Below are 24,363 nucleotides of genomic sequence, written 5' to 3'. Positions count from 1 at the left end.
TCCAGGAAGGTGAAACACATCATTGTCAGTTTCTCACCATTAATTTTTCTGGGCCCAAAAATGAAGGATAAATTTAACATTACTTCTGTAAGGCAAGTCACCCTCAATTTTGGGAGAATCACAGAATGCTGGCTCTGGACAAATAACTTGCAGAAAAAATTCCCAGGAAAGAATTATTTTGTTCCCCAGAACAACCCCTTTAAAGTGAACCAGAAAGCCTAACCTTTTCTAAAATGAACTTCTAAAATCAAACTGGAACATTTGAATCAAGATTTTTTTTTTTCATGATGGGATTTACCAAAAGAAATGGCCAATAGTTTTGAAAACTTTTGGCCCAAGTATAAAAAATTCTTCAGTAGCAAAATCAAGACTAAGTATAAGAATTATGAATGAGCATTTGTCTAATCCAAGGTGACTAGGTGGAAGGAAGAGAAATTAAAACTGTCTTTGACATTCATAAAATTCAGTAATTTTTTTGAAACATATTCTGGCTATGTAGTCCAGGCTGGCCTTGAACTCATAGTCCTCCTGTCCCTGCTTCCCAAGTGCTGAGATTACAGGTGTGAACCACCATGCTGGTGAAGCAGGGAATTTTTTTGGCCAATAAATTGCAATTAATGCTTTTTTAAGTAACAGGTTATCAGGTACAACTCTTATATAACTATAGCAGGAGCTCTCCCAATGTGCACTAAAGGGGAGATAATGTTCTTACAAAAAGTGGACAGTTTTCATGCAACCACATTCTCCATTGATCATCAGTAGTGGAGGAAGGAAAACATGGGCCTGAGGTAGAGCGTGGTTCTCATTTCACTCCCTCCTACCCAACAGCACACTATTACTGAAGGCCAACCTCAGAACTGTGGTACATACTAAGCAGGTGATAAAAGGTGGTATAACCAAGGATCTCTATAACTGTTCACAATCTCCTGAACCCTCAGAGTGGAACAGGAGCCATGAGTGAAATGATTCATCTTTACCTGAGGTCTTCTAGACCCTCTCAGACAGGAGGCCACATTGTTACAAATTTCCTTGATCTCCACCCCATATACAGAAAAAATATTTACATTCATAAATACGGAAATATTAATATTAATAAAAGCAATTACCTTTGACCAAAAGCTCAGTTTTTTACTTTGGCTTTAAGAATAATTTTTTCTTAAATTTTAATTTTAGCCAGGTATGTATGGTGGTACACGCCTATAATCCCAGTACTAGGGAGGCTGAGAGAGGAGGACAGCCTGAACTATACAGTGAGACCCTGTTTCACATAAAGGAAAGACTGTCATCAGATCTTTATGGCCAGCAATTTTAAGCCTTTTGTCATTCAGATAGTTACTGTTTTGCTCTGAGGCTGCTTATTCAACAGAAAGGACTGTCTAAAACCAATGTGAAGAAAGAGCTGTGACAGGTACTCTGGAGTACAGGCCTCTGATGGCTCTGCTTCAGTAACTCTGAGACCACATCACTGGGAAATATTTGGTTAGAATTGCCAAAATTCTAGTAGAGGAGGTAATGGGTCCATAAAACTGCTAATTCAAATCAAGAAAAACAAGAATGAATTACATGGGACTGAATGATAGAAGAAAGAAAAAGATTAAAAATATATGCCACCCTATAAGTACAGTGGTCACTTGTCCCCAAGCCTGCCTTGCCTAATGGAACAACCAGCCCTGCCCAGAGGCATGAACCCTAACTGTGAAGGCAGCAAAGAGGCAGAAGAAAGTCTCAGGCAACTTTTGTCTTCAGGCTCCCTTTTCATTCTTGAACTAGTATCAGAGAAGTGGGAATATAATTTTTGTGCTATGTCAAGAGTAAGGATAGACTGTCTGTCCCTAAGGCCCTACCCCAACATCTTCCTTTCCTGAGCTATCAGGTCTGTTTCCAAGAGCAGCTGAGAGAGAGCTGGCATGGAATGACTCATGGGCGTGAGTTAAGCAGGTCAAAATGGGGAAACAAAGACAACTTCTGTGACCCATCTGAAGCAAGTCTTCTGAATGGAGCTTCAGAACTTAAGTAGCAGACGTGGTCCAATTCACCCAGAAACTCTGAAACACAAGTAACTCCTGCGTTTCCTCTCCTGAGAAGAATCAGCTATTGCTTTAATGATGTATGAATTAAACTATCACAACATACTTTTGGTATTTTTATTTTAAACCAAGTCTAAATACTCACTAAAGAGTAGCTAGATAAAAGCAAAATATTTACCAAAAAAACAGTTGTATAAAAAATTAGCTTTTGAAAGGAAGCAGGGAATAAATCTCAAATCTGGGAGGAATAAATGTGCTGAAAACCAAATACTAGAAGTTTGCTGTAGGCATTAAAAGCTTTCTCCTGGTTTGCAAACATCCTGCTCTCAGAAAACCCACAAGTCATTTTGACATAGTCTTCTTCCAATGAGAAATAAAATCCAAAGGCAAGAAATTTCCTCCCCTCAATGGAACGTTTAGCATTCATTAACTCTAAAACTCCACATGCATGCCCACTGTGATATGAATCATAAAAGACACTTCTTTGAACTCAACCATCAGCATACACCTTTTCAAAATGTCTTGATAATTCTATTTCTATGGAGTTCATGGACACCAGCTGCTCCCTCTGGTGGTCAAACGAAGCTTTCATTTCCCCCAGGATGTCCCCAAAAGTAAATCTCCAAACACACTGAACTAATGGAAGAAAAAGACTCCTACCTCCTGAAACTTTTAGGATGAAAACTATGTTGATAAAAGGAGCATGAGTCACCTATCAAAGCAGATTGCTCAAAGTGCATGTGTGCCCTTCAAAATCTCTTAGTATTGTTCAGAGACCTGATAATCTGTTTGGAAAGTGTCCTGTGCACATTTATTTATAATGTTCTTATCAAGCAAAAGGATATTAACCCATCATTTAAAAATATTACGGTGATAAACATAGTATGCCAACAAAACCCCAGAGGTAATCATTCCCTCTGAAGAGTAAACAATGGATCAAGTTATTTGCAGGAGCTTTTGCATTCACACCACACAGATGGCTAAGTTTCTGCTACCCAGAAACAAAAATGCTTATTTCCATCAGTGTGCTCCCATTAGACTTTCTGAAGTGAATGAGAGCTGCCCAGCAGCTGATAATTCAGCTCTCCAATTACTCATCGCCATCTCTTCATTAAAGTTTCTATTTACAGTTTCTTCAAAAGACAGAAAAATCTGTGCTAAAAATGAAACAATGAGGCAATATAAAAATGAACCATATAAAAAGAAAACTCTTTTAGAAAGGGGGGGAAAAAAAGAGTGGGCTTTTTTAAAGGTCTTGAGTCTCTTTTCTGAACACCCAGGGGACAGCTTTCTGAACTCAGATATGCTGTGTTCATTCTGACTTGGCCTCAATGGCTCAAGCTTTTCTTCAAGGGTATTTCATTATTATATAAATAAAACTATCAATGATCCTGGCTGCTCTCAAAAACTTAAAAGTACATCTGAAAAGTAACTTTTCTGAACCATCTACAGCAGGGGTTGGCAACCTTTTTCTGTAAAAAGTTGGGAGTGAGCAGTTTCAGTTCAAGGCAGTTTCTACCTCTGAAGCATAAAAGCAGTCAAGACCAACATGTTAATTAACAAGAGCATGGCTGTGTTCCAATAAAACATTGCTTACACTGAAACTGAATTTCATAAAATTTTCATGTCACCAAACTACTATTTTTCTTCTTGATTTTTTCCCCAACTGCTTAAAAATGTAAAAAAAAAAATCTCTTAGGTGGCTGCCTGTGGCTCAAGCCTGTAATCCTAGCTACTTGGAGGCTGAGATCAGGAGGATCGAATGGACAAAGGCCATTCCTCAGAAAATAGTTCGCAAGACCCCACCCCGCCGCCACCCATCTCAACCAATAGCGGGGCCCGGTGGAATGTGCCTGTCATCCCAAACTACATGGGAGACTGAGAGGGGAAGGATCACAGTTCCAGGCCAGAACAGGCAAAAGAGTTTGTGAGACCCCCATCTCAACAGAAAAAAACACTGGGTACAGTGGCACACACCCGTCATCCCAACTACAGCAGGAAGCATAAAATAGGAAGACTGCAGTCCAGGTCACCCTGGGCAAAAAGCAAGACCCTATCTCCAAGATGACCAGAGCAAAAAGGGCTGGAGCCATGGTTACCTTGCAAACACAAACTAAATTGAAACCCTAAAAAAAAAAAAAAAATCTTAGTTTGTCAGCCACAGAAAATAAGTGGTAAGCCAGATTTATCCCATAGGCTGAAGTTTGCCCACCCTTGCTTTAAATTGACATCTTTATTGAAAACATTAGACCTTATGGGGTACAGACATCAAAAGGACCTGGAACAAGCAAGTTCTGTATGATTTACATAAATCACAGGGAACCTGAAGTTTCCAAGTGACCTACATAGCTTTTGTGCTCCCCCTCTTTCCTCTTCCTTTCTCGCCCTACCCTCTGTCTCCCAAATATGCCTGAAATGAGAGGTCTGAGCTGGCTGTGTGACCACTGTTCTCAGGCAACCAGTCATACCTGCTCTTTGATTTCTTGGAGCTTTCGGCTCTGCTCTCTGATGTCATGGAGAAGCTGCAGTGCTTTGTCATCCTCCTGGGATACCTCCATCCGTGCTTGTTCCAAACTTCGCTTTAAGCTCTGCAGAAAGCAAAGATTTTAATAGGGATGCCCTGTGGATCCTGCTCTGGTTGAAAAGATTCATTAAGAGAGCTGCATGCTGCTTCACAGACACCAAGATGGTTTCGGGTGACGGACCAAAGTTGACAACTTCCAGCTGGTTGCTGATTCCAGTTTTCATCCTGTAAAAACCCCTTGGTGCAAAAAAATGTCATCGCCAGTTTGTGGCCTTAACGGATTCGGCCTGAAACACACTCCATCAACCCATCTCCTGCCACCATCTACCTGTCCTCAAAGGTACTTACTTGTATGTTTAGGACTAAAAAAGTAATTAGGATCCCTTGGCGTTCACAGCCATCATCTGGATCCCTGTCTGGTGTTTTCTGTGATATCAATAATTCAATGACTCTACCCAGTTTCATTTAAGAGTCCGTTGGCCTATCTCCACCTCCTGGCTAATTTTTTCCTGGACACCTATCATCCATAAGCCTCGCCTTGGTGCTTCAACGGCACTGAAATGTATATCGGAAATACACAGCTGAATAACTTCACCCACCACTGAAAGGCAGCCAAGTCTGGTATGGAAACATAGCAGTTATTCTTAATCAGCCACGTTCTATAGATTTCCTCTCCCTTGTGGGGGTAAGAAAAACTTTGTAAATGTGTGATTCAACTTCTGAAGACTGTTTAATTGGGCACATTAAAAAAAAACACCTGAATGAAAAATTTCACGAGACAATGGAGAAGACAGTCTATTCTTGTGAAGGAAAGAAAAAAACAAAAGTCATATGATAAATAATGACAGAGGGCTGTGTTTCAAAGACTGAGTGTTCTTGTCACTACCCTGGTTCTAGGGAATAAAAAATTGATTTCAGACAGATTCGAATTATGTTTTCTTATATAGGTTTGGGAGTTTTGTTCCCAAGGCTGATTGTGTTGGCAGACACAATGTAGACCAAAAAGGCTGGGATGGGAGATCTCAGGATCCTTTGCAACTTGCTGCAGTGACAGCTGACTCCCATCTCCAGGCTCTGTGGTACCAGCAACCCGCCTGGAATTTCCACTAGAAATGAGTCCAGCCTCATTCCTCAGGGACCTCATGCCTGGCTCTCACTAATCTCAAAATCACAGATCTTGCTATTTCTACTCTCCCTCTCCTGGCTCTCTCTCTCTCTTTCTACTATTTTGGCTGTGATGTGCCTCATGAAGCCATCATGAAACAGGATGAGACACACACAACAAGAAGTGCAGCCTCCAAGGAAAGGGGGCTTTGGGGAAGGCTCACACTGCATTCTGTGATGTAGGTAGCAAGGTCCTGCTCCAGGAGGGATCTCTGAGTCTCAGAGGCCTTCAGCTCCACCTCCTTCTGACTAAGCACAGCCTCCACCTCTGACACTCTCCGATGTAACCGGGTCATTTCCTGCTCCATCTGAAATAAATACATCGACAGGTTAAAAGTGTTCCTGGAGGTTCCTTAGGAGCAATTAAATCTCAAGCAGCCCCTGAAGACCACCTGATGGTATGGGCTACTGCTAATTCACCAAAAGTTGGGATGGAAATACCATTGTTTCTTCGCCCAGGAGCGCACAGTTCTTCGTAAGGACAGTCACCAAATGCTAGGTCACTCCTCTCATCCAAGTCCCGCTTCGCACTTGGTCACTTCTCTAACCCAGTTAGCAAGGAAGCCACAATCATCATTTTTCACCTGATTTGCTTTTTTTGGTTTGGTTTTGGTTTTGGTTTTGCAGACGTCACTTTAATTTTTATCCCAAATCCATCTTGATCCCCCCCATCTCCTTGCAAAGATCTAGAGGACAAATCCAGGACAGGGCAAGGAGATAATTATTCGTCTGCACTCTTATGAGTCCCAGGCAAGCAGTGGCTTTTATTAGTTTCCAGAGAGTTGCCTCTGGGCAGGAACAGTGAGTGTTAAGAGACGTTGAGCATAATCAACACAGTGGCCGCAGTGACACAAGCAGGAGTTTTTAAAGACTAGGAAGAGAGACTTCGAATCACTCAAAGCAGATGGGATGCATGTCAGCCACAGGTGAGGACCCACGCCACCTGCCGGAAGAAGCAGACATCGGCTGGGTCATGCTGAGAAATGGACCGTTTTAAATCCAGGGCCTCCTCTGGTTAAGATTTAAAGGATTTACAGCAACGTCAAGGCCTGAATTCATCTCCCTCTGAGCTGATGGAGGAGCGACTTCAGCGAGGGAGGGCAGGGCCTCGCTCTCTATGGATCAGGAGGCTGAGCGCCAGCAGCGGCCCCAGGCAGATCCCTTGGCATATATTGACGGGAGGATCCTGGACCGAGGAAGGAGGCCGACTGCAGAGATAAATACCTTGTGACACTTGTCCTGAGAGTCTTGCAACTCTTTGCTTTTGATGAGAAGTTTCTTTTCCATGGAGCTTGTCTTGGCAGGGGAGTCCAGACCCGACACAACAGACCTGGATAGAAAAAGAACCAACGTCAAGTGGTCTGCAAGTGAGCCAGGGAGCTGTGCTTGGAAACTGCAGCAGAGATGGAGAACCTGCCAGTGCTCTGTGGCCACCAGCAAAGCTGGCTCAAGCAGCTTCTAATGACATCAAAGCCATGAGGCAGGGAAGTGGAAGGAAGCAAGGACTCTGGAAGCAGATGAACCAGGTGCAAACTCAGTTGCCACTGACCTGAGGCAAGGACTCAGCCTTGCTGAGCCTTGGTTTGCACATCGGTAAGGTGAGATGACAATGAAAGAATTTACCACAGGGACAGTGTGAGCACTGTGCCCGACGTGGCTCCATTCACTGACACACTCAACAGATATGTACTGTGCTCACACTCTGTGCCAGGTACTGGCACACAGCAGTGAACAAGACACACAAGGGCCCCACTCTCCTAGAGCTAATATTCTCTATAGGGCAGATACAATGAATCAGGCAGATTCACAAACAAAAATGTTACAGATAAGAATGACTACTGCAAAAGAAGGATACAGGATGATGTGATATGATTCGATGTAATGTGATATAATATGATATGATTTGATATACACAATATGGTGTGACAGAGAAAATGGGGCTAGGAGCCATTTTAAGTAAGGATGATCAGAGAGGGCTTCTCAGAGGAGGTGATGTTTGGCCAGAGACATGAAGGACCAGACGGTGTTGGCCATACAAGGATTTGACAGGAAGAAAAGATAACAGAGGCAAAGGCCCCAAGGCAAGACAGGGCTAACACAATAAGTGTTTTTGGTTACTATACTGATCAAAGTATGTTTATTCCTTCCCCAAGCTAGCCAGTTTGATTCTTTTTCATTTTATAAAAATAGCTAATGCTTATGATGGTGAACCAAATAATGCCCCACTCCCTTTCTCAAAGATGTCTATGTCCCACTCCCCAGAAGGTACAAATATGTTACCACACATGGCAGAAGGGACTATGTAGTTGTGATTAACTTGAAAGGGGAAATTATCCTGGATATTAGGACAGGCCCAATGAAGCACAAAGATCTTGTAAGATTGAAGCTGAAGCAGGGTTCCTGTGGCTCATGCCTGTAATCCTAGCTACCTAGGAGTCTAAGATCAGAAGGATGGTGGTTTGAGGTCAGCCTGGGGAACTAGTTCATGAGATACCATCTCCAAAAATAACCAAAGCAAAATGGACTGGAGGTGTAGCGAGCCTGCTCTGCAAGCAGGAAGCCCTGAGTTCAAACCGCAGTTCCACCAAAAAGAGAGATGGAAGCTAAGAAGGGGAGAAGGGGTAACAGGGATTATTCCTGGTTTAGAAAATGAAGGAAGGGTCCACGAGCCAACCAACATAGGCAGCCTCTAGAAGCTGGAAAAGGCAAGGAGACTGATTCTCCCCCCAAGAGCCTCTAGTGAGAGGGCAGCCTCGTCTAGACAGATTTCAGCTTCTGGCCCTCACAGCTACAAGATAACACACTGGTGTTCTTTTAGGCCACTAAGTGATGATCTGGTATAGAATCAACAGGAAACTCATGCACGGACTGAGCTCTGTCCTCATTACTGGGTCTGTTAAAATGCCAGGCATGTTTTAACTCTTGATCTCCCACGACAACTCTATGAGGCAGACTTGACCTATTGTCTTCATGTTATAGATAAGGAAATTGGGGTCCAGGGATGTTAAGTAGCCTGCCCATTGATAAACAGTTCCTGTTGATCTCAAGAGGGAACTATGGGTGTGAAGCTGGCTTAATGTATCTGAAGTAACACTCTGGAAAATATCACAAAAATGACATAGCAGGCCAGGCCATCCAGGAAGTGGATGAGAAGAACGCTCTTCCACAGAAAGGAGAGAAAGAAAGAGAGAGAGAGAAAGGGAGGGAGGAAGAGAGGGAGGTAGGATGAGAGGGAGGGAGGGAAGGGGAGAGAGACACTGAGATTAGTTAACAATGGGTGGAGATCAAGGTTCCCATTTGAGGCAGCGTCCCTTATTGGTGGTATCCTGGGTACAACACTGGGATAAGTGAAGGGCAAGGCTGGGCGATAGCCAGTAAAGAGTCTTATGTATGGAGGGACATGGAGGAGCCATAGTCTGGTCTTTGTTGCCTTGGTAACAGGACTGCAGGAGCTGGTTATCAATGGGCACTGGGTCTTACCAGCAGGTAAAAGTTCTGCTTTTTGCTGCCCCAAACTGCTTCCCTGCCTGAAAGAGGTCAGAGCCCTGCAGCAACACAAAACACCTCTGACAGGGCTGGTCAATAGTGCTGGCTTGCTGTATTCCGGTGACGGTTCTCTGTACTCACGCGGTAGGGTGACCAAGTGAGTCTGTTCAAAATCTGACCCTGCTGCTCAAGAGCTGTGTGGCCGCTCTGAGCCTCCGTCTCCTCAGCTGTAAATGGAGATGACTCTCAACCACTCCCGTAACAAATGACAGAGTGCACGTAGAGCCCTTAGCACCGTGCCTGGAGCCTCGAGAGGGTCCAATAAATGCCACCAATTACTAGTATCATACTATTTTTATTATTACTACCTATGCAATGCTGTAAATAGCACAGGCCTTACAGACCTCAGTCTCTTGAAATGTGCTCTGTGCTAGTATTCACATTGGTTTCAATAGAAACGGGCAACAGAGATTGAAATTCAGAAATAAATCTTTTTTAAAATCTCACATTGGGCTAAAAATTTAACACCCTCTCACAAGCCTATTTTCTAGTCAAAACACACATGCATACACACACACACACATGCACGCTTTCCTTTTCATATGGAATGAAATGGATTGCTTGGCCTGGCATTGAGTTTCCTTTGCTGTTTCCTTTATTCCTGATTGTACTTGGGTGGATGGGTTAGAGAACAAGATCAAAACCACCCAAGGGAAGGACAGATCATCTCTGGCCCTTCAGTAGTACAGGGACACTCACATGACACACATGACATGAGTCAGGGATGACAACACAGGCCAGAGCTCTTTGTGCATAGTCATGAAACTGGCCCCTTTTAGATAGGAGTTTATGATGGTGGGATATCATTCGAAAAACTTAATGGCACATGAAGGGCAGGTTCTAGTAATGCTTAATGTTGAAAGTGTGCTGCTGTGGGTAGCAGATTGCTTATCCCCTCACTAGAAAAAAAGCTTCTAGGTCACTCATTAATGGGGCTCAGAATCCAGAAGATGCACTGCCAGCACTGACAGAAGATGATGTGACAGTTCTTCTTGTCACCCGAGGTCCAACTCCTTCATTCTGCTATTTTGATGCTTGACAAATGGTTACTGTTTAGAAGTTCTAAGTACAGCAATTAAGAGCTCTTCAGAATGAATATGTTAGACACCATTTTTAAGAATAAATTTTAAAAATCATGTCTAAAAAAAGCTCTGGTAGGATTGCTGTGACTAAACCTGACTTATAGCAACAATTGCATAAATATAATGGGATTGGAAGATGAGGCTGGAGGAGGAGGGGGAAAGGTCACTGCAGCTTCCAACCTTCCCTGATCCTCACTTTGGCTGCATATTAGCATCACCTGGAGATGGAGAGATTTTGACAAATACTATGTGCAGGGCCCACCTAAACCAATTAAATCTGAGACACACAGATTGGAAGCGGCACCATTTTTATTAAGCTCCCAAGAGATTCTAGTGGACAGCCAGGATTAAGAACTGTGATGCCAATTAAAAGAAATTGGGTCTAGGCATTCAAAACTGAGATCTATCATAAGCATTTGGTTCCACTGTGACATTTTGGCTGGGCCATGTGTGGTCACTGTTTGACTAGGAACCCAATTTTAACATTAATTGTGGTGGGCTATGAATTTCAAAACAAGATAGAAGTGTCAGACAATGATTAAGTGACTATTCTAAGTCAACTATAATATATCACTTCCATGATTTTCTAGAACTATACTAATAGACTAAGAAATATACTAAAGATTGCTAAGACTCAACTTAAAATATTCATATTCCATTTTTTTTCACATATAGACTTTTAAGGCAATTCAATTCCCAACACCAATGGCAAGCTCTAAATATATATTTCTTAAGGCAATGGATTGATATACCCCAATAGATACTCTGAAAAAGAATCACAACTCATTTTTTTCTAGGATTTTCATTAGCCATCCTTCTGATTTTCAAAGTGACATCAAATTATGGCTGGTGATGGCATTATCCTAGAATTGACCACAATGTAAATCATAGCTTGAGGGGTTCCATCCAAAGCTGGTCTTAAGAGTCACCGAGGTACCACCAAACATACCTCTTTATGTTCAAGCAGCAACTTCCTGGTCTACAATCTTCCTAAAATGACCACTTCATCAAACATGGTTTTACTTAAAGGCTGATACTATTGGTGCTTGAAGCAAAGTTTGCAAAACTCCTGCCCCTGAACAGAACTCTTAAGGCTATGAACTACAGGAATGAAATGATGGAATTATGGAATTATGGAATTTCACTGACCTTGGAATGGGACAGTCTCTCAGTTTTCTGATAGACACACACAAATATATCACCATGTATATTATATATGGGAGAACATAAAAGTTTTGATCTTTGTGAACAGTACCAGGGACATCTGGCAATGTCTCGAGACGATTTTGTTTTTGTTTTTGCTTTCATGACTAGGAGTAGGGATGCTATTAACATTCAGTAAATAGAAGCCAGAGATACTGCTCAAAACCTACACCACCCAGGACTGTCCCACACAACTATCCAGCCAAGATCAAGTTGAAAAACCCCGCTATGGAAGGAATAAAATAAAGGAAGCCACAATTCCTGGCCTCCAGGAAAGAACAATCTAGGAAAGAAAATTAATGCTACTACGCTCATCATGATTAGCAGTGGCCATTTGCCAGGTACGTACTATGTGACATTGTGCTTATTCTTCCCAGATTACTTCACTGGATCTCCCACAATCCTATGAGGTGGGTATTATTATCCCCATGGCATTAGGGATAAGGAAAAGCTAACCCTACAAACTCCACCTGCTCCTATCACATCAAGATGATTTGTGGGTGGGTGTTGGAAGCAGAGCTGGGGGTTCAAAGTACAATCACCAGTTGTGAGTTCAGATCTCAACTCTGCTACTTCAAGACTAGGAGGCCTTGGACAAAGCCATGAAAAGTGATGCTGTGGATGGTCAGAGGGTCGAGGTTATAAGGAAAGGGAGAGTGGGTTGTGTAAGAGAAGGCGACTGGCTGCATTCAACACTAAATCTGAGTCTAGAACAGCCTGGGGAACCAAGAACATCCACAAGCTATGTTAGTCCACTGCCACCCCCAGAGCAGTTCAACCCCCACACAAAAACAACTCTCTCTCCATCACTTGGTGGCTCCTGGGGGGCAATTAAATGGGAAGCAGGATGATGTTAGAAGCCCAGGTTGGTTCACGCTCTGGGCTCGAAGAGATGCAGTACAATGAGAATGCTAATAAAAGAACATGCAGCCTGCCCACACATTGCTTGCCTGCTCCTCCTGGCCACATTTCGGATACACAGCCAGTTATCCCCATGGAGAGAAGCGGCACTTCTGAGCAGCGGGTGCATGCAGCCACCCACCCACACACACACAGCAGTGCTGTCTCTTCCAGCACGAAGACAAGTTTGGGTTTTCCTTTTTTTTCCCCAGCTTCTATTTTCAAGAAAAATTTACTCTGAAATCAACATCTCTTCCTGCTACACACATCTGCTTTATAATTATTAAGAGAGGCGATGGTATAAGACACAAAGGGAATAAGGGGTGGTTGGTACCACTGCAGCAGAGAGAACACATTTGCTGAAAAAGTATTGGGCAAACCTAAAAATTGCTTTACATGAAACCTCAACATTTGCAGGGGAAAAAAGAAGACAAAATGCAGCTTTCCCAATGGTGTGCCTATAAATAATCTACATAACTCAAGAAAATCCCTGAATAAAACTACTAACAGAATACTTCATATCAAAAGAGAATCCAATGTGTACTTCCATCCTACCAGCAAGTGTACATGTTTGAGTACTCACTAATGTACACCATAATGATGAAGATCACGTGCAAGCAGCAAACCACCCATCTCCTCCCTTAGGAAGAGGGCCCAATGCCTGTAAAACATGCCACCAAATCACAGATCACAAGTTAGACATTCCTGAGATAGCTGAGAATGGATGCTCGATGCTAAAATGTGAGCAATCAAAATTAGCTCAGCTGAGGGCCTCACCTTAATTGTGGCAGATGACACTATGCAACTACAAGCTGTAACATGGTGCAAAAGCTAAAAAAAAAAAAAAAAAGCAGTATTCTGCTTCCAAAAATTATTGGTTTTTAAGACTGTACATTCTGAAATGTGTGAATTAACTTTATAAACCCATTTTAAAATACAGTGGTGTCCATTGTGAGCACTTGGAAATATCGAAAACACTACTCTCCTAAAGAGTTTCAGACTCCAGAGGTAAAGAAAATGTTAGAGAAAGAAAAATATTGAAACAACCTATCTAGGTATGACTATAATATGACGCACTGTACTATAAGCTATTGAATATTAAGGGAGCACGGACAGACAATGAGTAAGTAATGGGGGGAGGGACATAATTTGATTAAAGCATGATATATACAGGCCTGAAGTGCTAAGGTGAAACCCCTTGAAGTATCAATATACACTTTTAAAAAAATGAAGGGCAGGAGTGAAAAATAGCTCTTTTCCAGGGGTGGGTGCAGGGGGAGGGGGTGGGCACAAAGAAAGCGGGAATGAGGGTGAACATGGGAGATGTGTTTTGTATCCATATATGAAAACTGAAGAAAGAAACCTTTGGAAATTTTTCTAAGAAGGGGGTAGAAGGGAAGAGGGAGAATGATGGAGAGGGTTAATCTAACAAAGACATATTGTAAGTACATATGTAAATATCACAATGTATCACCTGCATAACTATTATATGCTAATACAATTTTTTTTCAAAGTTTCAGACTCCATCTAGCTTTGGGGTAACACACACACACACACACACACACACACACACAGACAGACACACACTGACACACACTAGCAGCTGTGGGTTCATGATGAATTAGAATTTGCTTTAGAATGATTAATACGTCGTTCAAAAATCATTTATCAAGAATCACTCTAGTAATAAAATTACAGCTACTCGTGAGATTATGAATACAATTCCCAATTCTAAACTAGTGCCTACCTTTGTGGGTTAATTTTGTTAGTTTTTTTTTATTTCTATCATTTGTCTGGATAAGTACAGCAGCCTAACTTAGCTCCCTGGACCCAACTCTTGTCCCTCTATTACCCACCTTCCAACAATGGTCAGCGGAGCCTTTGTAAAATGAGAATAAGAAAATCCACATCCCACTCAAAATCCTACAAAGGCTTCCTACTCAGTACAATCAGAGCCAAGTACAGGCTCCGACTTCAATGGGGACTATGTTCCCTGGGGATCCTGAAACTCCAGCCACCTGATGGGCTTTCTGTTCACTGGGCATACACAGGATAGCACTGGCTTCAAGGTCTTTACCCTTTTTCCCTCTGCCTGGAATACTTTTCCCATTTGTCTTTGATAACAGCTCCTCCTTGTCATTTTGGTAGAACACATTCTAGGTAGGCAGAGATGTTTGTCTCTGTGTTCACTGCCACATCCCCAGTGCCTAGAAAGTGCGTGGCACATATCAGGCTCTCAAATATTTATTGAGTGAATAAATAAACAAATGAATAAATAAATGTACATCTGCTCCACTAGGATGTATCTCCAGATGACAAGGATTTTTGTCTGCCTTGGATTCACTGCTATACCCCAAGTTCTTGTACAGTGCCTAGCACCTCAGAGGCACTCAGCTGTGTCACCTTGGGAAGTAACCCAATCTTCCTAAATAAAAGACTAGTGCTCAACTCAGGTAGGCATTCCTGGGCACCTAAGTGGCCACCCCCTCCAGGTCCCCAGGCCAGTTCCACTATCTTCAGAGCCCTGGCCATCAGCTAAACCTGACTTACATGTGTACTGATTTGTCCCTTTTCCCCCATAGAAAGTTACCTTCTAAAGGGCAGGGACTCATCTGTCCTGCTCACAAATGTACCGCAAGGCTTAGAACAATGGGTTTGTTGAATGAGTGAATGAATGAACGGATGAATGAATGGTGTGCCTGCACTCTGTGCCCTAGACAGTTGCAGGGTATGGGACAAAAGAACACAAAATGAGTTGTGTTGCATCAATGGTGGCACAAAAAGCTTTCAGTACCCCATACTGGAGATGACCCACATTGGTTCTGGGTCAGCAACATCACAATGACACACTCTTCCATCTAGCAGAAACTCAAGTATCCAGCAATGGGTGGGAGCATGTGACATCTATGCGGGGCACAGTGCACAGTCACCACTGGACCTGGATCCTGCTAGAAGCCTCGAAAGCATTTTGTGGAAAATTCAAGCTTAACCACCGCTTTACAGACTCCATTCAGAGTAAAAAAATTGGATGGAGATATTAGGACATCTGTCAGGCACCCCATGTGGAGCCAGATTCTCTCAATGGGCAGAAACCAGCAAGATGTCTTTATAAAGTGGAAGCAGGCAGGAAAGAAGAGCTGAAAGCACCCCAGCCTCATCCCCATACCTAAACAACAATAACCAACATGAAGGGAACACCTGCTCTGCTCCCAGTGCTAACACTAAGCACACCACACATCTCTGCAGGAAACCTATCAGATAGGCACTATTATACCCTCCATTAGAGATGAGGGACTTGAGGCTGAAAGAAGTTAAAATTCCTCATTCACACAACTGGCAAGGAATAGATTCCAGATGTGAATCCCTGCATATGATTCCATATGATTCCAAAGCTTGGATTTTTTTATCCCCCAAAATTAAGAATGGTTTTATCAACCTTAAAGCTAGCAGTTGGTAACACTTGCCATCCTCTGCCATGTGCAATCTGTGTGAACTTTAGAGGTAACCTAAATTTCATGATCACTAGCTTTCTTATTTATAAAATGATGAGTGTGGCTGGGGCTAAATAAGAATGTTTGCTAAGCATTTAGAAGCATTCCTGGTACAGAGTGAACACTCCAGAAAACTTCTCTTTCACCTTGATTATCAGACAAGTGAACAGGTCCTACATGATCTAATAAAATCGGTACTGTGAGAGGCAAGGTGGGGGTACAGTGGTCTCAAGGCAACCAGGTACGGCTCCAAGTCCTAGAACTGTCACTATGTGAAAGACCCAGGAAAATAATTTCCCTGAGTTTCAGCGTCTCATCTGTAAAGTGGAGATAACAACAGCTATCTCACAGGGCTAGGGCGAGACTATGAGGATTTGATGAGATAATGCATGAGAAAAAAGTTCTGGGCACACAGAAAGTGCTCAATAGATGAGAGCTTCCATTACAAGTTGTACAAACTGGCACAGAAGGTGCTGGCATAATCCCTGGTCACTTTAGTCTAATTCAATTCAACCAATGTTAGACCTGCTAGGGACAAAGCCCTGTTTGCGGCAAAAGAAAAAAAGACATGAGCCAGGGGACAAGAAGGAGGTCTGACTGAAAAGGCAGGCTAGGGTCCTGGCATACCAGGCTTGAATGTCAAGTTTAGGAGAGGCCATTAATTCTGTGCACACTGGGATGCTGCTGAAGGTCTCAGCAGGCGAATTACATCATTCAATCTATGCTTTGGAAGAATTCCACCCTCTGTGGAGAATGGATTACAGCCAGGAAAACCAGAGGCAGAGAACTCTTACAAGGCTACTGCAATAGTCCAAGCAAAAGTCCATTAAGGGTGACAGTGAGGACAGAACAACGGGCACAGAGGCAAGTATCATCAGAGGACACACTGATGGAGTGTCCAACTTGGAGATCTTGCCAAATAATGGGATGGCAGGGGAGGCAAAGAAAGAACAAGTTTAAAATAAAATGACTCCTTTTTGTTGCCTAGAAGCATAGGGAAAGTAGTAGTATCCTAAATAAAATGACAAAGAAGGCCAGGAGGAAGTGCTAGGTAAAGTCAGGGACCTGAATGAGATCACACAGAACAGACTAAGGATGGTACATACATTTCAAGGGTCTGAAACAAAGAAGGCAGCCTCAGAAGAGGGAGACTGGCAGACAGAGAGGTGGGAGCAAATCAAGTACCCACGATGCAGAAGAGAACAAAATAAAAAGCTATGCAGAAGAAATGTGGTAATGGCTGGTATCACATGGCAAGGGTGAAATCCCTAGATTTCCTGGTTGAATGTAATCAGCAGCTTCTGAGACAGTCAATTCATGAGCATGGTAGGCATGAGAAAAGAGGCATTAAGTGTACACTATTCTTTCGTGAAGTTTGTCAGCAAGAGAGGTCAGGAGATGAAAGGCAAGTAAGCCAGAGAACTGAGGGGAGTTTGTTTAGGCAAAGCAGGAGTTGCCAACCTGGCACAGAGCTTGGGAACATGTAGCACCATTTAGTCAATGACTGTCTGCTTAAAGGATCTGAGACAACCATGCAAATTAGCATGTGTAGGCCAGCAAAACACACACTTGACAGATCTTTTGGAGCCCAATCTTTAGGATTGATATAGGATGGTTTGGATTCGATTTCCTAAAGGTATCTTCAAGACAAGTGAGAAGGCGGTAGAATGGTCCTGCCAGGGCTGCAAGGCAGGCACGCACAGCCTAAATAGAGAACAGATAAGAACAAGATGTGCTTAACTGGGAGAGAGAAGAAACTGAATGAGCCAGAGGAGAGGAGAAAACCCAACACAACACTCAGAATCAAGTGTTAAACATATGATCCTAATAATGGTAGAAGAGAAACAACACAGCACTTGAGGATGGTAACTAGGGGCAGAAGCTAGTTACAGTTTTTTAACTTATTTGGGAAATATAGTGGATGCATGTCTTCAAGAAGGAGAGAAGAGGCTGTCATTGTTGTTGACTATTTAAAACCTCAAATCACAGATTGGACTCTGCAACAAGGATCTGGGTAGTAAGCACAATGTCAAAGAGCCACTGGCTGGATGTGGAAGGAAAACAATTCCAAGTATTTCAACAAAAGGAAGTAGGACTGATGGTCAAATTCAGACCATCTCCCGCTAGAATAAGCTACTGCAAGCTAGATGGGAGGCAACTGGAAGCACAAAACAAAAATTTGAGGAGCCAAGCGTTAAAGAGTCATCAAGAAATTGAGATTTTTGCCTGTCTCACCAGAAGCACAAAGTCCTGAGTTCAAACCTCAGTACTGCCAAAAAAAAAAAAGTGAGAGAGAGAAAAGAAAAACTTTAAAATTTGCCATCATAAAAATGATCTGGCCAGGCACCATGGTTCACGCTTGCAATCCCAGAACTTAGAAGGCTGAGGCAGGAAGTTAGGGAGTTTGAGGCCAGCCTGGGCTACATAATAAGATCCTTTCTCAAAAAAAAAAAAAAATTTTTTTTTCATCAGCTCACCAAATGCTTATTATACAGCTTGTGGATGATCAGCCTGAAGATATGGTGGAAAATAAGATCAATGTGGTTTCTGTCCTCACTGAGCTTATAGTCTAAGCAAGTAAGAACTCTCAAGGAAAGATGATGTATGTGTTTCTGTACACACACACACACACACACACACACACACAGAGTTAGAGTCAGAGAATGAGAACAGGAAGAAATCAACGAAATACAAGTTGTACAATCCAGCTACTCAATAAACCCACAGAGATTAAAAACAAAACCTAGCATTTAGACTGCCTGTCACCTTTCATTCCTGACTGTCTCAACCTTATGGCTGTTCATTTCCCACAATGACCTGCACTTCTGACAAGATGTGAACCTGGGCACCTTACAAAAATTTCCTTATGTCTTGCACCTATGGCATTTATACTGCACAGCATAGCACAGTGGCTGAGACTCTGCAGCCACACTGCCTGGGCTCAAGTCCTGGCTGCATGACCTTGAGAAAATTGCTTAATCCCTCCATGCCTCAGTTTCTCACATGTAAAATGAGAATGACAATGGTATGTTCCTCTTGGGCTGCTGTGAGTTAATCTGTGAAAGTGCTTAGAACACAGCCTGGCAGAGAGTTGGTATCCTGTAAGGATGGGCTGATATTAGTATTCTGACCACCTGAAATTCTCTCCACCTTTCTCTCCACTGACCTACATATTTTGCTTTCTGTTAGCATGCTGATAGGCTCACTTCCAGCACACATATACCTTGAGGGCCTACCATGCCCAGTGTTCCAGAAAGATCAGCCCTCCCCTGGAGATCCCAGTCCACATGGGGAAATGGACAGAAACACCAACAAAAGTCATCACTGTCCTTTAGCAAGAACTGTGGGCTGACATTACTCATTAAGCATTTTCCTTAGACTTTTCCCTTACTCTTCTGACTTTCCTAAAGCACTTGGATGTCCAATGTGTACCGTGCAACTCTATAGCAAAGGAGTCTGCTCTGTGTTCTCTGAATAGTTTCCACAAATTTGCTTTAACATACTCAACTTGGTGGGAAGGTACCCATTCTGGGCCTGGACTTTGTAATTCTTTCCCCAATCTTCTCTTCCCCAAGCACCACCTTTAACCAACAGGTATTTGGTAACTGTATCTTAACCCTTGTGGTTGGTCAGGACATTTAAGCACTTCCAGGAGAAAATTCCCAAGGCCTGAAAACCTGGGTTTCAGGTATGGCATGACTTTGAACTACCTAATTATTGCATGTCCTTTCCATATCCTCTTGGCATGTAGACTCTCCATGAATATAGACTAGTGTACTAGTAATACAAAAATAGTAATAGTGAATATTTTTGAAGCTTTTTCATGTGCCAGGTATTAGAACAAGTACTTCATTTAATTCTCCCAAAAGCCCTACAGAAAAGATATCACTGTTTCCTCTCATTACATTTGAAGAAGCCAACATACAAAGAAGCCCAATAGAGCAAGGAAGAGACACCAAAAACCAGTTGTCTGAAAATCTGGGAAGGCAGTAGCAGCCACCATTCTACATTCATGAAAGAGGGGTAAATGGCTAGCTCCATCACTACATTTTCAGATCTACTCAAAAGGAAAGGAAAATGCAAGAGGCAAAAGAAAAACTGAGTCCTCCTCCTAAAACAGCCTATCTAGACCTCATGAGCCCACAAACCCAGTCTCATCAAGATCTTGTTCCTCCAACATTTCCAACTTCTCCAAAAGCAGAAAGCCAACATGTGTAGAACCAACACAAAACATAAATCTGACTGGTTTTTACCTTGTGGGCTTTATACTGAAGGTTCTCAGAAATACACTGTTTCAATAAGAGCTTAAGTGAGGCAGAGACTCAAAACAGGAAGAAGGACCTAAAGACATGTACCCCATGCTGACCAGGGAGAGAGGAGCACTAGGATCCATTGTATTTTAACCCTTTAACACTGATTTCTTTTAGTACCCTACTATTGTAATGTTCAAGCGAACAGAGGTTCAGAGGAACTCCAGGTATCCAGAGCTTGGGGATTTAGTTTGGGTTACTGTTGGTTAAAAAGGAAAAGAGGTGCCAGTCCAATCCACTCCAAAACTAGTTTCACCATAGTCCCATCCAAAGACACCCAAACTAGTTCTCACCGATATCCTCTGCTCTCACCAACTCAAGCAGCAAGGAACTCCTCCTACACCTCATCCATTGAAATGCTGAGATCAAGATTCTTGCTAATAATGATACACACAAAGACTGGCTTAAAAATAGTCTGGGGTCCCCAGCAAAAAGAAAAAGAAAGCAATCCTAAGACGTGAGGAGCAACCAGAACAGTAACAGTCAGACCAGAGTCTCCCGAAAATTCCTTGTTCATTCAGCTCCACCTCTGAATGTTTCATTCAATTCACTGCAACAACCTGGGGTCAGTTTCTCCTACACAGCGCAGCAGCATCTGCAGCTTCCTCAGTGGTGTGAAGAGTGAGTAACAGCCCAGGTAATCAACTCATGTAAACAAAAACCTGCGATGCAGGGAGGGGGAAACTCGGGAGGTTGCTGAGGGGCAACAATGGCATCCAGAAGATGCTTTCCCCTACAAATTAGTTCTATAACTCTATGTCGATAAAACTGCAGGAGCTGCTAAGTGATTTCATCACTCTATTGGCTTCCCAATTAATCATAATCTAACATGTCCAGGGTCACCTACATCCAACAGGTGGAGTGAATTTCTAAAAGGATGCTGCGGGTTTCAACCACAGAGTTGCCCTTGGCAGAGAAGCCAAGTCCAACAGCAACATCACATAAGGAGATACAAAATGAAAGACAGTCTTTCTGATTCTAGCCCCAAATTGTCATAGAAAAGACATAGAGTTCCCCAAAGAGAGGAATACTCCAATTCCATCTTCCAGATAACAAATACAAGGCTTTGTTTGTATGGACTTTTTTTATGAGAATCTTAGCAAACATTCTGTTAGGATATGAACAGACGCTCCCTTGATGCTTTAGAGAGATATTTTCACCTACCAAAGTTAAAATAGCAAATCTTCAAATACATTAAGTATAAATTTGCTCATAACAATATGAGCAAATTATATCAACAAATATTTATCCAGTGCCTAGGACTTAACACTGAGATGTCCCTATCAGAAAACTCCCTTAACTCAGCTTTCTGTGAGAAAGCAGAAAGATGCAATTATGGTCTTCCAGAAAAAATAAGCAATTAATCACACACTGCTTCAGATTAATTGCAATGCCTCAGATCCTCCAAATCATTCTCCCTTTGCCCCTGAAATCTGACTCCCCTGCTTAATCAGTGATTAACACCCTAAGTGAGCTGCATTCTGACCCAGCCAGCCCATGACTAACCAGAACTACACAACTCCCCACACATCTCCTTCTAGTCTGATTTGTGACCTTCAGTGTGCTGAGAGTGTCAAGGTTACACTGCCCACAAACCATGCATCCTTTACTGTCTGGCCTCTAATCCTGCCTTGCTCAATGCCTATGCAAAACCTCCAGTCTTGCGGGGCCATTGCAAATCCATCTGAGAGCACATTCAACAGCTAGTTAGATTGTTACCTCTCCCACCATCATCCAGATTGCTTTGGGTCATGGAGCAAATCAGCCAGAAAGGCACATCCAGCACTATCAGAAACTACCTGAATTTTAAACCCAGACCTCAGGCAAGCAAATGAAGAAAGACCATCTCAGGATCTTTCAACACAAAACCTTTCTCAAATTCAACCACAGCCCACAACCCTATCTCATATCAAATGCCCAATTCCTCATAATAATCTGAGATCCTTTCAGGATGCTTACTGTTAAAATAGCACCCATAGGGAAACACCACCCAGGAACCAATACGACGTCCCTTCAGATTGATCCATATTTGAGCTACAAATACACAAGTAGGTAATGAATTCTGCCAAGGAAAAAATCAAATTCTGCTCATCTCCTAAGTGGGTAGCAACTAATTATTCAACGTTGCCCCCGAGAGCTTCAGAGAGAGGGAACCAGGGTGTCTGGGGAACAACACAGCTGGTCCAAGACCTTCCTGGGGAACTTACTCCCTAAAAACAGAATGTCATCAAGCTCCCACATCCAGAGGCTACTAAATTTTACAGAAATGCTAGGAGGCTGGAAGGCAGGACTCTTCATCCCAAGCACAGTACTCTAATGTATTTTTCAGTGGCTTTTATAAGAATGGAGGAAGACCTGCTAGGTCAAGAGATTTATACTTGTACTTCCATTTTCTGATCTTCTGGTTTGTTTGGTTTTTTTTTTTCCTCTGTGAAGCCCAGTTTCTGTGAATCAGTGACTCGGCTGCATCATACTCTCTCTTGGTAGCTCACTGTAACGGGGCTTTCTCTGGGCACCCATGCTCTCTCAGCTCAGAGCGGCTCAGCTGCCAGATCCCCGATCTTGCAGTATACTTGGAGAGGAGCCGAGCATCATCTCTCTGTTAGAGCTCTGGTTCAGCCACTTGCAGCTCAGTTAAACCCATCAGGAAACCTTTAGCTTATGAGACAAGGTGTTTAGAATTCTCCCAATACAGCCAACATAGCAAGCAGCCACCCACTTGAGACAGATACACAGAAGGATAAATAGACAGCAGCTCAGTTTAACTCCTGCTCAGTTCCCCTTTGACCAAGAATATGCACTGCTAGAAATCGCCCAATCTCTTCTCGCTCTAAGGAAGACCAAAGACAGGAAAACTAACCCAAAGTACCCAAATGACAATTAGGATGCCACAGACAGGAACAGGTACCTCACATGATGCAAAACAAGAATTATTAAGATTTTAGCCCCCCCAGGCTCCTGACAGGTAGACTGCTTTCCCAATGCAGGCAGATCAGCGACTTCCCTCCACCGCACTCCCCCACCCTCCCACCACCACCACCACCACCACTGGCTCTGTATGCCGTGTATCAATGCAGGTCCCTCAGAAAGTCAAATTTTCACTTACTCAGATCTACCAAGAATCCCCAGTGCCTTGCTGTACGAAAACCCCACAAACGGCAGCTCTTCACCAGAGAAACCTGAGGGGTTCAGCTGGCGTGGAGAGGACGAAACCCACGAATTCTTCTCTGGTTCATCAAAATTGGAGGTGTCATCGTCAGACTTGAGGGTGGGAACGAAGGGGGGTGGAGCTGGTTAAAGAAAAACAAGAAGGGGGGAGAGAGAAAAATTCAGATGGATTCCACACTGTTGCGGAGAAAAGCGTCTTACTCCTCTGGCGTTGGCGACAGCACTGCAGCTCCTGCTCTCAATCTAGCTCCTCGCACAGGCAGACCCAGCCTCAGCTCATACAGCAACAAGAGATTAACCCCTTCCCTACCAACATGGCCACCAACCCGCAGACAGCCTGCCTTTCCAGCAGGGGAAAGTGAAGGATAAACTCAAACAGGTCACTTGGTCCAAGAAAAGCACTTGGTTAACTCAATGGAGTCAGCCGTTACTTCCTGATAGTTCCAGAAGGCTTCTACACAGAGCATCAGTGGGCTAATACCAGGGTGCCAGATGACCTAAACCTATTTAGTCCCTTTTCCAGACAGATCTAAATTATTTACTGGTCAGTACTGAGCATCAAAGTATGATGGAACGTCTACATTTCAAGGATTAACAGAATGGAAGAAAGGAAGAGGAGAGGGGATTGGGTTGGTTCTGGAACTCATGTTAGGATACCACTGCAGTCTAGTTCATTCATATCTGGATGCGTCTACTCAGAGATCTTATTAACCACTTTTTTTTTTAGTTCATAATCCCTCCTCCCCAGAGCAAATCATGCCCATGGAACCTCCGCAGTTTAATCAGCATAACGAAACACCAGCCAAATAAAGTTCCTCCTGGTGATTTACAGCACCCCATGGGCAGATGGTGGGTCGCACGTATGGATGGCTGAACCGACGTCTGTGGCAGGGCTCCTACCTCCTTATGGCATGACTCCCAGCTAGGGACGCTTCACATCCTCTCTGT

General features: G+C 43.1%; 1 protein-coding gene across 12 annotated transcripts in view; it reads right to left on the bottom strand.

Annotated features, from left to right (window-relative positions):
• The window catches only part of Cit (citron rho-interacting serine/threonine kinase), a 164,037-nt gene that overhangs the window by 71,194 nt on the left and 68,480 nt on the right, over positions 1-24,363 (bottom strand). For all 12 annotated transcript variants that reach the window (XM_074061228.1, XM_074061229.1, XM_074061231.1 and 9 more), the window contains 4 exons: positions 23,354-23,537; positions 6,940-7,045; positions 5,880-6,023; positions 4,496-4,615 (listed from right to left, as the gene is read on the bottom strand). In XM_074061228.1, coding sequence (XP_073917329.1) covers positions 4,496-4,615; positions 5,880-6,023; positions 6,940-7,045; positions 23,354-23,537 — 554 coding nt within the window. The remainder of the gene's footprint in view (positions 1-4,495; positions 4,616-5,879; positions 6,024-6,939; positions 7,046-23,353; positions 23,538-24,363) is intronic.

The sequence above is a fragment of the Castor canadensis genome, chromosome 18 (assembly GCF_047511655.1).
Source record: "Castor canadensis chromosome 18, mCasCan1.hap1v2, whole genome shotgun sequence".
In the NCBI taxonomy this organism is placed as follows: Eukaryota; Metazoa; Chordata; class Mammalia; order Rodentia; family Castoridae; genus Castor; species Castor canadensis.
This window is presented reverse-complemented; position numbering and strand designations above follow the sequence as displayed.